The sequence below is a fragment of the Cucumis sativus genome, chromosome 4 (assembly GCF_000004075.3).
Source record: "Cucumis sativus cultivar 9930 chromosome 4, Cucumber_9930_V3, whole genome shotgun sequence".
Lineage (NCBI taxonomy): Eukaryota > Viridiplantae > Streptophyta > Magnoliopsida > Cucurbitales > Cucurbitaceae > Cucumis > Cucumis sativus.
In genome coordinates, this window is record NC_026658.2 from 7,780,443 (window position 1) to 7,795,520 (window position 15,078).

The following is a 15,078-nucleotide window of genomic DNA, read 5'->3' on the forward strand; positions in this document are numbered from 1 at the left end:
ACAATGTTGCAGCGGAAGTTCACTAGGCTTGATAGTCACTTTAAGGTGTGAGCTTAAAAATTAAGTTTATTTTCTTTGGATGATTTGTATTTTTTATAACCAAATTTAAGATATTTTCATTTTTAGTAGTTATGTTATGTAAGTTTACTTATCCAAAAAAATTATTTTTCTCATCTTTTTAGTAGATAGTCACTTTACTGATGATCCTCATCTTACAAGTATACATCTTACACACTAACCATCTAATCTAACACACTAACCATCTAATCTAACACACTAACCTTAGATTTCATAACTCAACTCAACACCTCCATTTACTACTTCAAACAGTTTTCAAACTACTTTTGTTTTAGATATATTTTGCTCAAAAATCCTATATTTGATAAATGATGAGAGGAACTATGAATTAAAATAGAAAGTGAACACAGTCAATCCCATCACCAAATTATGTGCAACAACATTGCCATCTTAAAAGCTTGGATTAATCAAAATATATCAGCCTCTTTGGTCAAATACAAACATAAGTCTCACGTTTAAATTATTTACCATCTTACAAATACAAATACTAGAATTTTTTCTAATAACGATATTTTTTAAAATATATTGTAAAAAAAGGGTTAGCTGAGATATATTGTTGAAAGTAGAGTAGTGAAGTTGTGTACTTGTTACACACTCGACTTTGAAGTCATAGACCAGGTCCATGACTCGGCATTGAAGTTAGGGGGGTAAGAATACAGGTTGAATCCGAATAACCCGAATTACCCAACCCATATTATAAGGGTTGAATTAAAAAAAATTGATTCTTTCGAATTGGATTGGGTCTCGGGTTGGAGGGTTGAGAAATTTGGTTCAATCCAATCTAACGTGAATTAATATAATATATATAAATAATAATAATATATTATTTAATAAAAAACAATTAGGTTTCTTAGTTTTTTAGGTTTAGATTGTGGTTTATCTTGAACTTTATTATTCATTTATTATTAAAAATGAACTTCATGAACATTTATGGATAATTTTTGGATTTATGTATTTTAAGAACTTTGAATTTATTTGTGTTTGTAATTTTGAATTTAGTTGTGTTTGTAACTTTGAATTTATTATATGAAATTTTGAATTATGTATGTTTAAAATTTAAATGTAACAAACCTATACAACCCATATTAAATGTAACTAGAAACGAAAAAAAAAAAACATATACAACCCGACAACCCAACCCATATTTTACGGGTTGGGTTGGATTGAGTTGAAAACTAAATTCGGGGTTATTCAGATTGTCAACCCAAATAACCCAAAAATATAGGTTGAGTTGAGAATGTCTCCCAACCCAACTCGATTTCACCCCGATTATTTACTACTTCCTTTTCTACTTCAAGAAGGAGAGAAAGTTATAAATATATAGAAGAAAACAGTTTCCTTTAATCAATTAATCAAGAAGAAAAAGCCAATGTTTTTCCTCCCTACAAAAAGAAAATAGTTTCTCTTTAAACATTTTTTTCATCTCAATTGGTTCTCACAAACCAATCTCATCCCAAAGAATATGAAGGTCTCCTACGGGCGGTATCCTAATTTGGAGATTTACTTTATAGATTCAGGGACCTAAACAAGTATGTTTTTCTTTTTCAAATCAATAATTAGAAAGCATGCTTAGCCTTTAAGTCTTAATAAGAAAACTAGTTTCTTAATTATTTTTGTCAATGTGCTGGTATTTTGGGATTCCCAAATTTATTTAAGGAGTGATTTTGTAAAATCTTCCACTACCATGGGCTTTTATCCTTTCGATTGGTATTAGAGTCATCTCAAATTTTAATTGGAAATTATAAATTTTGCATTGGTTTTTTTGTGGAATTTTTTGCATTATGAATGTAGCTTGCAATTGAATGTGTTCTGTAAAATTTGGCCATAAATTTACAATTTTTTTTATATAATCATGTCAAGTCCCCTGCATTTTTTTGGCAATTTTAATTGTAAATCTTGTAAATTAGAATCCAATTTTAGATTCATGGCATTATTCTTAGAAAAATGGTACCAAATTCGTGCAAAACGGACCACTAAAAGGCTTCAATGGGAGGATTTACTAATAGCACAAAAAACGAGATGAAAAAAATTTGCGCGTTGAAGATAGGGCTGATGTCGCATGACGTCAACGTGATGTCAGCACCAGAGGAGAAACGCAACTTGGAGGCTCGATTAGTGACTCGAGTGCAGTCGGCTTGGTTGACTCGTGTAAGACCCAAACTTTAGGTAGTGTACATTTTTCAAAGAGTTTAAAGAGGTTAGAAAGAAGGGAAAATTTTGGTTAAGTATAGAAAAATAGCGCCTTAGGCTTTTTGACAATTTAAGGTTGGCAAGAAAGAAGAATCATGGAGGTTAGGCATTCTAGCTAACTTTAGAAAGGAGTTTCTCACAACTCACTTGGGCATTTGCACTCAATTTGGTTTGAAATTTCAGAAATTGAGTCTAGTTTATTTAATGAGGCATAAGTTTGAAGCTTTGGAAAATTTCAAGAAGTATAAGGCTAAAGTTGAAAAATCTATTAAGTAAAAAGATTTAAATACTTCGATCTAATGAGGTGGAGAGTAAAATAGATTTGAGATTCCAGGACTATATCTTTCTCATTGGAAATGATGTAGGATACCTAACTGACGTTAAAACTTGACTTGCATCCCAATTCCAAATAAAAGATTTGGAAGAGGCAAAATATGTTATTGGGATCCAAATCATAAGGGATCATAACAGCAGAACGTTAGCACTGTCTCAAGTAACCTATATTGACAAAATGTTGGTTTGATATTCGATGCAGAACTCTAAGAATGATTTATTATCTTTCAGGCACATGGTTCGCTTGTCTAAGGAATAGTGTTCTAAGACACCTCAAGAAGTTGAGGATGAGATGTATTCCTTATGCCTCAGCTGTGGGTAGCTTAATGTATGTTATGTTCTGCACTAGGCAAGACATTTGTTATGCAGTAGGAATAGTCAGTAGATATCAGTTCAACCCAGGGATAGACCACTGGACGATGGTTAAAATTATTCTCAAGTATCTTAGGAGAACGAGAGACTACATGCTTGTATATGAAGCTAAGGATTTGATCCTTATAGGATACATTGACTCTTATTTCCAAACTGATAAGGATTCTAGAAAATCCATGTCGGGATAAGTGTTCACCCTAAATAGGGGAGCTATGGTATGGTGTAGCATCAAGCAAGGATGCATTGTAGACTCTACTATGGAGGTTAAGTACGTCGCTGCTTGTGAAGTAGCAAAAGAAGCAGTTTGGCTCTGAAAGTTTTTGCATGATTTGGAAGTTGTTCCAAAAATGAACATGTCCATCACTTTATATAGTGATAACAGTGGGGCGGTAGCCAATTCTAAGGAGCTTTGAAGCCACAAACGAGGAAAAAAAAAAAAGGAAGTATCATATGATACAGGAGATTGTGCAATGAGGTGATGTGATCGTCACAAAGATCACTTCAGAGCACAACATTGCTGATCCATTTACAAAGATTCTCACTGCTAAAGTGTTTGAGGGTCATCTAGAAAGTCTAGGTCTACAAGATATACATTAGGTAATCTAGGACAAGTGAGAGATGTTTAATGGGTATGAGGATGCCACAATTTATGTATTTGTATATATACGTTTTATACAACATACTTGTACATTTTACCATTTCCAATTTTTTAGGATTATTTTATTACTTACATTACATACTGACTAGAGTTTTAGTCCAAGTGGGAGTTTGTTGGGATTTATGTCCTAAAACTTGGATTGTAAATATAATTCATTGACCATTGTTAATAAAATGTTATTATTGTAATAATTGTTATTGATTATATTATTAGTTTTGTCTTAATAACCAAAATCCAATAAATTAACATCCTAAGTTGTTTAATGAGTCTTCAATAATATGTAGAGACATACATGAATCAATGTTCGAGATCAACTTAAAGAGTTTATAGTATAGGGGTAAAGTTAGGTACCTTATCTTGGTAACATCATGAATACAACTCACTTTGTATTTGATAAAACGCAATGATCCAACGCGTTCATGTAGTTGACATGCAAGAGAGGGTATCCTATGCAACAAGTCTGTATAAGATCAGACTGAAAAATAGTAACCACTAGATGTAACTACATTAACTAGTTAGGTTTCTATTTCATTAGGATGAACTAGGTAACTTAGTCTTAATCCTAAGTGTATTTTGAACTTCTGTTCGCGAGAGATTATCTTTTGATTTGTATGGGTGAGAATGGTAAGATCATCGACTCAATAAGCTTATCATTTTGGGGACAAGATCGAGTGTGGAGCTGGAAACATAATTACATAAGATGAAATTCACTTATTTTCTACTTTAGGTAAGTAAATGAGTGTTCTCTTAAATAATGTCTCCAGGACTTGAACAAAGAACCATACCCTCTCTATGGCACGAGAGGGGTTTCTGTTTATTGGTAGGACCATAAACATGTTGTTCATTAGAGGAGCACAATATTTAAGGATTAGAGACCTATGGGTAAAATGTAATTTGACGTAGCTGGTGTTACGAATACTATTGAAGGACTAACTTTCTATTATTGGTTTATATTTGTGGACACAAAAATATATCTACAGTGAGAAAAGTTCAGCTGTGAGTTTTTAATGAAGTGCACACGTAGTCAACATATATTGATTAATGTGGTTAATGAGTTTAGCCAATTAATCTCAGATCGTTGTAACTTCTGATATGTAGGTTCATTGGGTCCCCTTTCTAACTCATAAATGGTAATAAGATCTACTTATATTGGTTGTAATTTGAAATGTTCAAATTTACTTTGAAAATTAGTCTAATGTATGGTAATACATTATAATATAAAGTTTATCAAATTGTATTATATAAATTTAATTTTGGATATGTTTCAAAATTAATTTATGAGAGATAAAATATTTGAATGAATTGGATTCATATTAGAATTATTGGTTAGGAGAGAAACTTATATTTGAATATGATTCGAATTTAATTTAAGTTAATTAATAAGATATTTAATTTATCTATTAATTAATTAATAGTTTTAATTTTATTTTATTTAAATATGATTTAATTAAATTACTATAAAACTATAAGATGTTTGAGAGATATTCATTAAATAAGATTTAAACGAAATATTAATTAAATATGATGTGATTAATTACTATCTAATTGATTAATGGTTAATTAATTAGTAAATTTGAAATTTCTATTTAATGTCTTTTAAATTATAGAATCTCATAATTCTTTCATACTCTTTTTTCTACTCCAAAAAAGAAAGAAAACTATAAGTATATAGAAGAAAATAATTTTCTTCAATAAATTAATAAAAAAAACCAATATTTTTGTTCTTTGCAAAAAAAAAAAGTTTTTCTCTATACATTTTTCTCCTCCCACTTGGTTCCCACAAACCAATCTCATCCCAAATGATAGGAAGGTATCGACCAGTGGTATCCCAATTTGGAGATTTTATTTTTAGTTCAAAGACATAAACAATTAAGTTTTTCTTTCTCTAATATATAATTAGAAAGCATGCTTGCTCTTTAAGTCTTAATAAGAAAACTAGTTTCTTAATTATTTTTGACAATGTACTGTATTTTGGAATTTTCAAATTAATTTAAAGAATGATTATGTAAAATCTTCCGCTGCCATTGACTTTTATCCCTTCAGATGAATATTCATGTTTGTCTCATTCTTACAAATTAAACATCAATAACAAACATTAATTATAAATTATAACAAAGGTTTCCTCCTCTTATATACACATAGAGAAATTTAGTTATACATTTATCAATTATACTAAAGAAACCAAAAAAGATTTAAAATAGATAGACATCCAATCCAAATGTGAAGTGAAATATTATCCATATTTTTCGTCACAAAACAGAAATATAACTCTACTAAAAGATTCCTATATGGAAAACAAATTCCTATCATACCCATTTCTCACCAACCACAAAACTGAACACATTATGAATATTCAAAACTCAATAATCTCAACAAAATCTCATCTCCAAAAACAACTCCAAACATAGCATCTCTCTCACTCTTTGTTTTTTTTTTTAAATGGCTTCTAATTCATAAATAAAATTGCCAAGAAAATCTCATTTAACCCCAAATCCAAATCTCACTAGGATAATCCCAACACAAACCACTTTTCGAGCTACTCTCACTATTCTAACCGCTCTTCTTTTAGTCACTACCGTTTATTTGGCACAAAACAGAGTACAAGTTTTGGATAATAGCTATGAAACTTGAACATAAACTAAAAAAAGGAGAAGGAAGGAGAGAAAAACGAATCACGACCCAGATAGGAAACATAGATTGAAAGGGGAAAGAGGAAATTAGAGAGGGGAAATGGAAAGAGGAAAATAAAGAGACAAAGGGGAAAGAGGACAATGGACATAGGAATGGAAAAGAGGAAAATGAGAGGAAGGGGAAAGAGGAAGAAGACAACAAGGAGGGACGAATGTTGCAAAAAATTGGGGGTATTACGCGGGTTACGATGGAGTGAAGAGAAGTGTAAAAGGGATTTTGGAAACCCTAAACTAAATTGGACTCTAAATCACAGTTAGAGTTATGTAATAGAATAATAAGAGATATAACAACATTTTTAAGAGCCATTTTGAAAAATGGCAAAACCATTTTTTCTTTTAAATTTTAGCAAATAACATTTTTTGCACGTGCATAGTATTTTATAAAATTTCAAAATACCCACCTTCCTTAATTGTAATTATTTTGTTTATACATTGCAATTGATCTTGTCCTGCATTTAGTAATCCATATCATGACTTTTTTCTTAATATCTGAGGAGTCACATTCATTGGCTGAATCACAAAAATAACCAAATTATTATTTTGAATTAAAATTTTCTTATGCTCTTTTTTATTAAGTGGAAATTTTCTTATTTGTTTGTTTTTCAAGGTTTCTTATTAAATTCTAATTATATATATATATATCATTAGTTCAATGCCATTAATTATGGTGAAAATGAATTAAAATTAAGAAAACAATTAACTGTGTTTATAATAACTTCTAAATCAAAACATATTCATTTGACTTAATAACATTAATTAAATTAAAATTTATATCAATATTGGTTTAAAAGTGTAATTAAGGTAATTATTTCAATATATTGCGTTCTTATCAAAAGTCTTATCTATGTAATTAATTTGTGATATACAATTATAAATTTATCAAAAGTCGTATAATTAATTTGTGATATGCAATGATGAGTATGTAATTAACTTCGACGTATTAATAATGCATGCAGAGAACCCTATTATAACTTTTTCCTAATATCTCGAGATTTAAAAAATATCAACAACTTTATTTATTTTTTAAATTTCACTATTTTGTTAAAAATTAAATCTCATCCTTTTTCAAAATAGCATCTTCAAAACGTTGATAATTTAGAAATTAAAATTAGTTTTTGTATTACATTTTAATTTATTTTTTAAAATTATTTTTTTCAACAAAATAAATTAAGATAACGTGTTTTTAGATAAAATCTCATAAATTTTATATACATTTTATTGAATAAAAATATTATTTTTTAAAAAATAAGCTAAAATTTATGTTTTTGGAAACCCTAAACTAAATTGGATTCCAAACCAGGGTTAGGGGTGATTTTATATTTAAATTGGGAAAAAGGGTGGTTTTAAAACAATTTGGGTAAAAGGGATTGTTTTCTTTGTCATTTAGTGGATTCTTTTTTATTTTCATTTTTAAAATATCACTTCATCACTTATTACAAAATCATTAAGTTTAATTGGTTAATAAATTATTAAAATTATTAAAATTATTAAAATTATAATGATAAAGAAAGAAGAAGAGAATAATAAGTGATGAAGTGATATTTAAAAATAATAAATAAAAAAGAATCCACTAAATGACAAAAAGAAAACAATTCCTTTTACCCAAATTGTTTTAAAACCACCCTTTTTCCCAATTTAAATATAAAATCACCTCATTTTTTCACATCACCCACGGTTGGGTTAGGGTTATGTAATCTAATATACAAGAGTGATAAACTGGAGCCAAACAACCCCTTACAAATTGGGTTTAAATTGGGCCACTCCTACGGCCTCAACTATAATAAAGCTGGGTCCAGTTACTTAGGTCACCCACTTAAACTTGGCCTCAACCACGTACCTTTACTTTCCCCTCCACACTTACGTTTCTTAGTTTTAATTTTCTAAACCCTAACGCTAAATCTACTTTCTCTCCTAAGTCTCCGCCGTCGCCCAGTCGCCCAGTCGCCGTCGCCATCGCCGCCGGTCCACTTCTCTTTCTCTCTCTTTTGTTAAACAACCCCCATCTTCATCTCAATCCTCTATCTTGACTCTTCCACACAGCGGTTTTTTGTTCGAACCATACCGACACCTTCTTCAGCTTCAAAGTGTTGTGAGGTGAAACAGAAGGATGAGGAAGCTAAAGTTTCACGAGCAGAAGCTTTTGAAGAAGGTTAACTTCTTGGAGTGGAAGAGAGAAGGAGGTCATAGAGAAGCCCAAGTAATGCATCGCTATCACATTACTGGACGGGACGATTACAAGAAGTAACCCCCTTTCTTATATCCTCTTCTATTTTCTTCCCTTCTCTTTCTTTTATCGCTTTTAATTTGATTTCATTTAGGTATTCGAGCTTGTGCCGTGGTGTTCAGAAGCTGGTCACAATGCTGAAGAAGATGAACGAGAAAGACCCTTTTCGATTGGAATTGACCGAGAAGCTCCTCGAAAAGCTGTGAGTTTTTCCTCCTTCTGATTATAGTTTCTGAGAATCTAAATTTCCTTCAATACATTAAGCAAGTTTCTTGCCTGTTTGTGTATAATTACTTTTCTTGTGTGCCTCATTTCATTTTATTGTCCAACTGTGTTGTTTTCTATTTAATAACTATACTTTGAAATCTTTTACTCCTGGTTTAAACGATTGGCTTTTTGTGTTTCCTATGGATCTTGTGATCGCTGTTCACAATGTTAGTGATGAGAAAAAACTTATAGGTATTGTATTACTGCCCATTTTGATCACTGCTGAAACCTCGTTCTAACAATACAAAAAGCTAACTTATGACTTTCAGAAATTGCATTACGTTTAATATCAGCAGTGAAAATGCAAAACAAAAAGACCAAAATGGTTGCTAAGCCAAAGACTGCGTTATTTGCACATTGTGTGCCATTAAACAACTCTTCTGTCTATTTTAGTTGGTTTAAAGTATCCATCTTAGAGTCAAATTCTCCTGCCACAGTTACCTTTGAATAATTAAATGGTCTACATTTTTGGTGTTTGCTAATTTTTGGGAAAAGCATAGACAAATTGCTGATCACGTTTCTCTTATTGCCCAACAAATTTTTTGGGTATCGTGTTTCTCTTAAATCTTCTACTAGGATTTCTAGAATGAAAGGTCTTTTTTTTAGTTCCTGTGTGAAGATGAGGGCCCATTTGGATTACCTTTTCAACTGTTTGTAAATATTTTTTTTTGCACTCATAAAAACTTATTTAAACACTTAGTAAGTCAGTCTAAACACACCCTTAAGCCCCATTTTCAATCTTACATTTACGCATACCAATTAAAGAAAATATCAAGGGTTTTGTTAGGATACCACCTAACAAGAAAATACTCAAGAACACTATAGAATTTTGCGGAAAACATATTGAGAATGTGCTATAATATCATAAGAACAAGTAACTGGCTAACCTCTAGCCTTTTGAGAGGGCTTCTCCATAATTTCCAACTAAAGAAATCTTAAACCCGGAGTCTTTTGGCACTTCGTTTTGAGTTGTCTAAGGTTCTGAACTAATAGTTGGACAAGAAACTATTAATATTTATTATGGGTGATGTATATCTTTCGATAAAAGGCTTCTTGCTTTTCGTTTCTTTGTTTTTTATTTAGATTATTCGAGTCTGAACGAATAATGACATGTTAATCTGAATAAATGGAGATGAATATTAATCAGTCAGTTATATGTAACCATTTCTATTATCATTTTGGGCTATACTTGTAAATACTATTTTTAGCACTTAGAAAGTCAATCTAAACGTGCCTTTGTCTGTCATGCTCTCACCTTTTCTCTCCTACTTCTCTCCTGAAAACAATATGACAGGTACAATATGGGCGTGATACCAACCCGGCAGAGCTTGAATTTATGCGATCGCCTGTCAGTTTCATCCTTTTGCAGGTCAAAGAAACAGTTTGCAGAAAAGAATTCATTTCTACATCGCACTGTTTCATGTTTTCTACTGTTGATAGCCTAAATATTAACAATGCTTTTAGCTCTCAAAATAGCAAGTCCAATTGCCCAGGCAGTTGTGAACACTTTTTTTGCTGCCCATCCTTCTTATCTCAAGACTGTTTTTCCCTTTCTGTTTTCAGACGGAGGCTATCGACAGTGTTGGTACGTTTGAAGTTTGCCGAGCATTTGAGGGAAGCTGTTACATACATTGAACAAGGGCATATTAGAGTTGGTCCAGAGACAGTTACTGACCCAGCATTTCTAGTTACAAGGAATATGGAGGACTTCATAACATGGGTTGATTCATCAAAGATAAAGCGAAAGATTTTACAATACAATGATCAGTTGGATGATTACGATGCTATTAACTGTTGAGATACTGTCCAAGTTTTGTATCCTTTTCATTATTTCATCGTGTATGAATCTTTTCTCTGGCACTCTTACTGAAATGGCCAAGTAATGTAGCGTCAGTTTTGCCATTTCTTTTCTAATCAATATATATAATTTTGCATTATATTTTGTAACAAGCTTGATATCTTAGCTTCATTGATGCCTCGTTGTTGGGGTTGTATGGTTAAATTGCTATTCTAGATTATGTGTTCGTTTCTTTTTTCTTCTGGAATCTACCATTTTTTAATAAGTGCTTAGTCAATCCATAACGCTCTTAGTCTATTTACTTTTAGATTTTGTCTCTTTGTTTGTATGTCAGTGAGAGGCATAGGTTTACAGTGTAGGGTTTTGTGTTGGTGATGAATGGTTTCTAATGTGTGAGTTGACTTCAGATGCTGAAGCTAATTATTGTTGATTATGGAAAATATAGAATGGTAAGATTAAGTTTTTGCCAATAAAATAATTGTCAAATCATATTTATATTTCATAATCAATTGTAGTATTTTATTTAGGGGCATTTGAAAAAGTAACAAAAAATATATGACAAAAAAAATTATGAAAATTGAGTTCTCTCACTACATTTTTTAAAAGACCCTTAAAATATTTACATTTCATTCAAAAATGAATTGCAAAGAATTTTTGTGGTTTTTATAGATGAAGTGTAAATAACTTTTTTAATTATATTTTAGACACTGCTGGAAGATATATAATTATGAAAAACTAACAAGGATTTAAAAATAAATAAAAAAACCAAGAAATATTAAAATTATAAATATGAAAAATGAAATCACCAAAGTTTGAAATTGAATCATTATAGACCAAAAATAGTTTTAAACATTTATGGGTACCATTGAGGCCAGTGGAAATTTTGATAGCATATAAATAGTGAGATAAAAACAAATAGAAAGAGAATTAGGAAAAATTACATTGCATGATTTTTCAAAATTTGTCCAACTTTTAGATACATAATACTCAAAATATAAAAAAAAGAAAGAAGAAAAGAATGATCAAACACGTTTAGTTCTTAGAAGACAATAAACAAAAACGAGAAAGGTGAAGGAGTAATACGGATGTGATAAAGCACTCCAGTTTTATTTCTAATTCAAACTCAAACAATATTATTGAAATAAAAAACCAGAATATTACGCTAAACTTATTTCAGATTATACGAATCCATAACACATAATCATATATGCAGATCATAATCATCAAAAAGGAAAAAACAATCTTTAACCATGATTAACTATAATGAAAAATCATCCTTCATGGGCTGATCTGTTTGATGGGTGAAGAAGTTTCCTCTCTAGGCGGACCAGGCGGAATCCCAGGGATGGGCGGCAGAAACGGTGGCAAAAACGATGGCGGTAGCAACGTTGGTGGAGGCGGCGACGGAGTGATAAACGGCAGAGGCGGCAGAGGAAGACCCGTTGCTGGCGCCGGCTGAAATGGGTTAGGAATCACCGGAGTAGGTGGCTGAAATGGGTTTGGGATCACTGGCGCCGGCGGCTGAAATGGGTTCGGGATCAATGGCGCCGGCGGCTGAAAGGGGTTGGGAACGAGTGGCGTCGGCTGCAGGGGGTTGGGCGGAAAAAACGAGGGTGGCTGAATTACGGGCGGAACAAGCGGCGGAAAGGGAAGCTGTGGGTTAGACTTTTGATTGCACAAAGTGGGTTGTTGCAAAGGCTTGAAAGTGAAAAATCCGGCAGAGAAAATGCGGACTCCATTTTTGTTCTTTGAGTTTTTTAATTGGAGAGAAGAGGAAGATGCAGAGGAGGCCACAGAGCAGAAGGGTTCACTGGATTTGATCAATTTAACAGAACAGCTTTCAATTTTCTTAACATGTTTAGCAATTGAGAACGGCAAAACAACTTTGAATTTTCCATTTTTGTTGGTTTTAACTTGCTGTTTGAAACTGGCTTCGGGGGTTTTTTCATCTCTGCATTCTACTTCAACTCTAGCACCTGCGAACAAATAGTATAACCTCACAAATCATTCTCAACAGAGAAAAAAAAAAATGCAACATGGGATGAAATGATGGTTGATTCTTTTAAATCATTTATTTCTCGCTGACACTCACTCTTCACATCTTCTATCTTGAAATACAAATAACTTTGCAAAGGTTAAAACACAAAACATAAGACACTCGTAACCGAAATTGAATACAATACTTCTTGATTCAATATTATATGATATAAGAAGAAGAAAAAGAAGAACCTGAGATGAAATGGTGAGAATTGGAAAGATGTTGTTGGAAGCAAGTGTCACAGAAGACCGTACCAACAACAACAGCAGGTTGAAGTTTGTTGTTGTGAAGAAGAAGAGGCTTAGAGAAACCATTATAAAAAGTAAGGTTAAGAAACATAAAAAACAGAAGTAAAATCCAACCCTTCTTCATAATGTAATGATAGTAAGAAGTAGAAAGAATTAAGTTTGAGGGTTATACTCCTTTTACACTTATTTATACTTTCCAGGATAAGAGCATCATATATGTGTTTGTGTATCCTTATCTAAATTAAATTTTCCCATAACGCAGTTTGTTATGAAAACTGTGCAAAATCAAAAATAAATTTAACTATAACAATATAATTTTTTTAAAAAATAACGGCAAAAGAGAGATTGATTAATTTATGAGTTTCATGTTAAAGACAGAATCACATAATTGGGATTGGGGATAGGGATAGGGATAGGGACTCAGTTTCCTTCACGAGACAATTACAAGAGCCACACAACTTTCTTCTTTCTCTTCTCATCCTCAATAACTCTTTTTAAATATTGTTTTTTTTTTTTTTTTATTTCAGTTATTTTTCGCCAATTAAATGGCTGTTTTCTTTTATCAAATATTTATTTGGGAGTTTAATTTTGGTGTGTGTGTTTTTCCTTTAGTTTTTATTGAAGAGAGAAACTTTTTTTTTTGTTAGATTTACTCTTCGAAAATATATTGTGTTCATATGGTTGAATAAAAATTTTTGGTAATTAAATTTCGTCACATCATCACACCAAACATTGTAATAATTATAAATTGATTGAGTTTGAGTAGTTAAGTTTTCTTCTATTCAATCCAATTCAAGCCTCCAACGTAAAAATTAAGCCAAAGAAACAAAGGGCCCAAACCCAAGCCCGAATCCAACACCCAAATGGACCCATGTCCAAACTCAACACGCAAATGGATCCAAGCCCAAGCTACCAAGCAAAATGAGTCTAAGTCCATCTAAAACCCATGGAGATTCTCTATAAACAGAGACATTCTCATTCGTTTTGGAAAGAATTGAAGCCCTGAAATACAACTATAAAGAATTGAAGATTCAAACTTCTGTAAAGCTTTCAACACATATAAGTTCTTATCAACTTCGAGATTATCTTTTGAAAGATTGAATACTTGAAATATCAAACTTTCCTTGAATTCTAGAAAACTGAAACCTAAATAGACTTGCAACTATGACATCTTCAAAATCGAAGATCAAAAAATTCAAAGTTTTATATTATATCTGAGAGAAAACATCAAATGAGTAAATATTAGAGACTGTATCAACTATACAAATCAATATACAAAGTTCAATTTTACGAATTACATTTTCGTGTAAACAACCTAATATTGTCGATTTGTATACAAAGTTCAATTTTACGAATTACATTTTCGTGTAAACAACCTAATATTGTACGACAACAACTTTCATTTTAAAACTGCCCCACAATGTTCAAAATGTTTCTCCAATAAATTTATAGTCCTCACTTTCTGTGTGGAAGTTATCATATCTTTAAAAAGTTTCACTACCAAAATAAACTTAGAACTTTAGAGGCCTAAAAATTGAAATAAAGTAAAGTTTCAAAGATAATATTTTTTTTTATAATAATTGGATTAAAATTATTGTTGACTTATACAACTATAAACAAGTTAATGTTTAAGCATTCCCATAATTTCACATGGTGCCAATAATTTTTTATACATGGATGGATGTGACTTTCCTTCCATCTTTTTACAAATTATTTCATAAATTTAGTACACATGATTGAAAGAGAATTTTTTCACGTTCGTAGCAAAATAAAAAAATGTTGATAATCATTCGTTCTTTTGTAAATCTTATATTATCGTCTTATCATTCAACGAGATAGACTTCTACCTATTTTGAATTGTTCAAATTCGGTAAGAGAGAGAAACTGACGAACATATGTGATATAGTCATTGGTTACAAGTTTGAAATAGAGTTTTATGTTTAAATGTAATTTAAATATTAAAAATATGAATACAAATTCATATTCGGAAGCTCGTAATAGATGAAAATGGTCAAAGTTGTAAAAGGTTAAAATATTGACTTTTGACTTTGAAAAAAATAAAAATTTGACCAGAGATATTCAAATGTGATTTGAATTTCAGAAAAATAAATGTAAATTCATGCTCAAGAGGTCGAAATTAGTCAACATAAACAAAATGGTAAAAAGTCAAAATGTTGACTTT

General features: G+C 31.3%; 2 protein-coding genes across 2 annotated transcripts; one reads left to right on the forward strand and one right to left on the reverse strand.

Annotated features, from left to right (window-relative positions):
* Positions 1–8,133: 8,133 nt before the first annotated feature.
* On the forward strand, positions 8,134–10,848 carry LOC101205153 (U3 small nucleolar ribonucleoprotein protein IMP3). The gene is made up of 4 exons (XM_004153495.3): positions 8,134–8,562; positions 8,640–8,747; positions 10,107–10,181; positions 10,376–10,848. The coding sequence occupies exons 1-4, from the start codon at positions 8,429–8,431 to the stop codon at positions 10,608–10,610; spliced, it is 552 nt and encodes a 183-aa protein (XP_004153543.1). The 5' UTR covers positions 8,134–8,428; the 3' UTR covers positions 10,611–10,848.
* An 831-nt stretch (positions 10,849–11,679) lies between these two features.
* Positions 11,680–13,329, reverse strand: LOC101209177 (amyloid beta A4 precursor protein-binding family B member 1-interacting protein). Its single transcript, XM_004137094.3, has 2 exons — positions 12,840–13,329; positions 11,680–12,586 (listed from the first exon to the last, which is right to left on the reverse strand). The coding sequence occupies exons 1-2, from the start codon at positions 13,018–13,020 to the stop codon at positions 11,889–11,891; spliced, it is 879 nt and encodes a 292-aa protein (XP_004137142.1). The 5' UTR covers positions 13,021–13,329; the 3' UTR covers positions 11,680–11,888.
* Positions 13,330–15,078: the final 1,749 nt, after the last annotated feature.

Excerpts from the sequence above, each read along its gene's own strand:
- LOC101205153 (XM_004153495.3), top strand. The coding sequence starts at position 8,429 with ATGAGGAAGCTAAAGTTTCACGAGCAGAAGCTTTTGAAGAAGGTTAAC. Across the intron at positions 8,563-8,639 it reads GGACGGGACGATTACAAGAA|GTATTCGAGCTTGTGCCGTG; the intron begins GTAACCCCCTTT and ends GATTTCATTTAG. Across the intron at positions 10,182-10,375 it reads TCAGTTTCATCCTTTTGCAG|ACGGAGGCTATCGACAGTGT; the intron begins GTCAAAGAAACA and ends TTCTGTTTTCAG.
- LOC101209177 (XM_004137094.3), bottom strand. The coding sequence starts at position 13,020 with ATGAAGAAGGGTTGGATTTTACTTCTGTTTTTTATGTTTCTTAACCTT. Across the intron at positions 12,587-12,839 it reads TTCTCACCATTTCATCTCAG|GTGCTAGAGTTGAAGTAGAA; the intron begins GTTCTTCTTTTT and ends ATTTGTTCGCAG.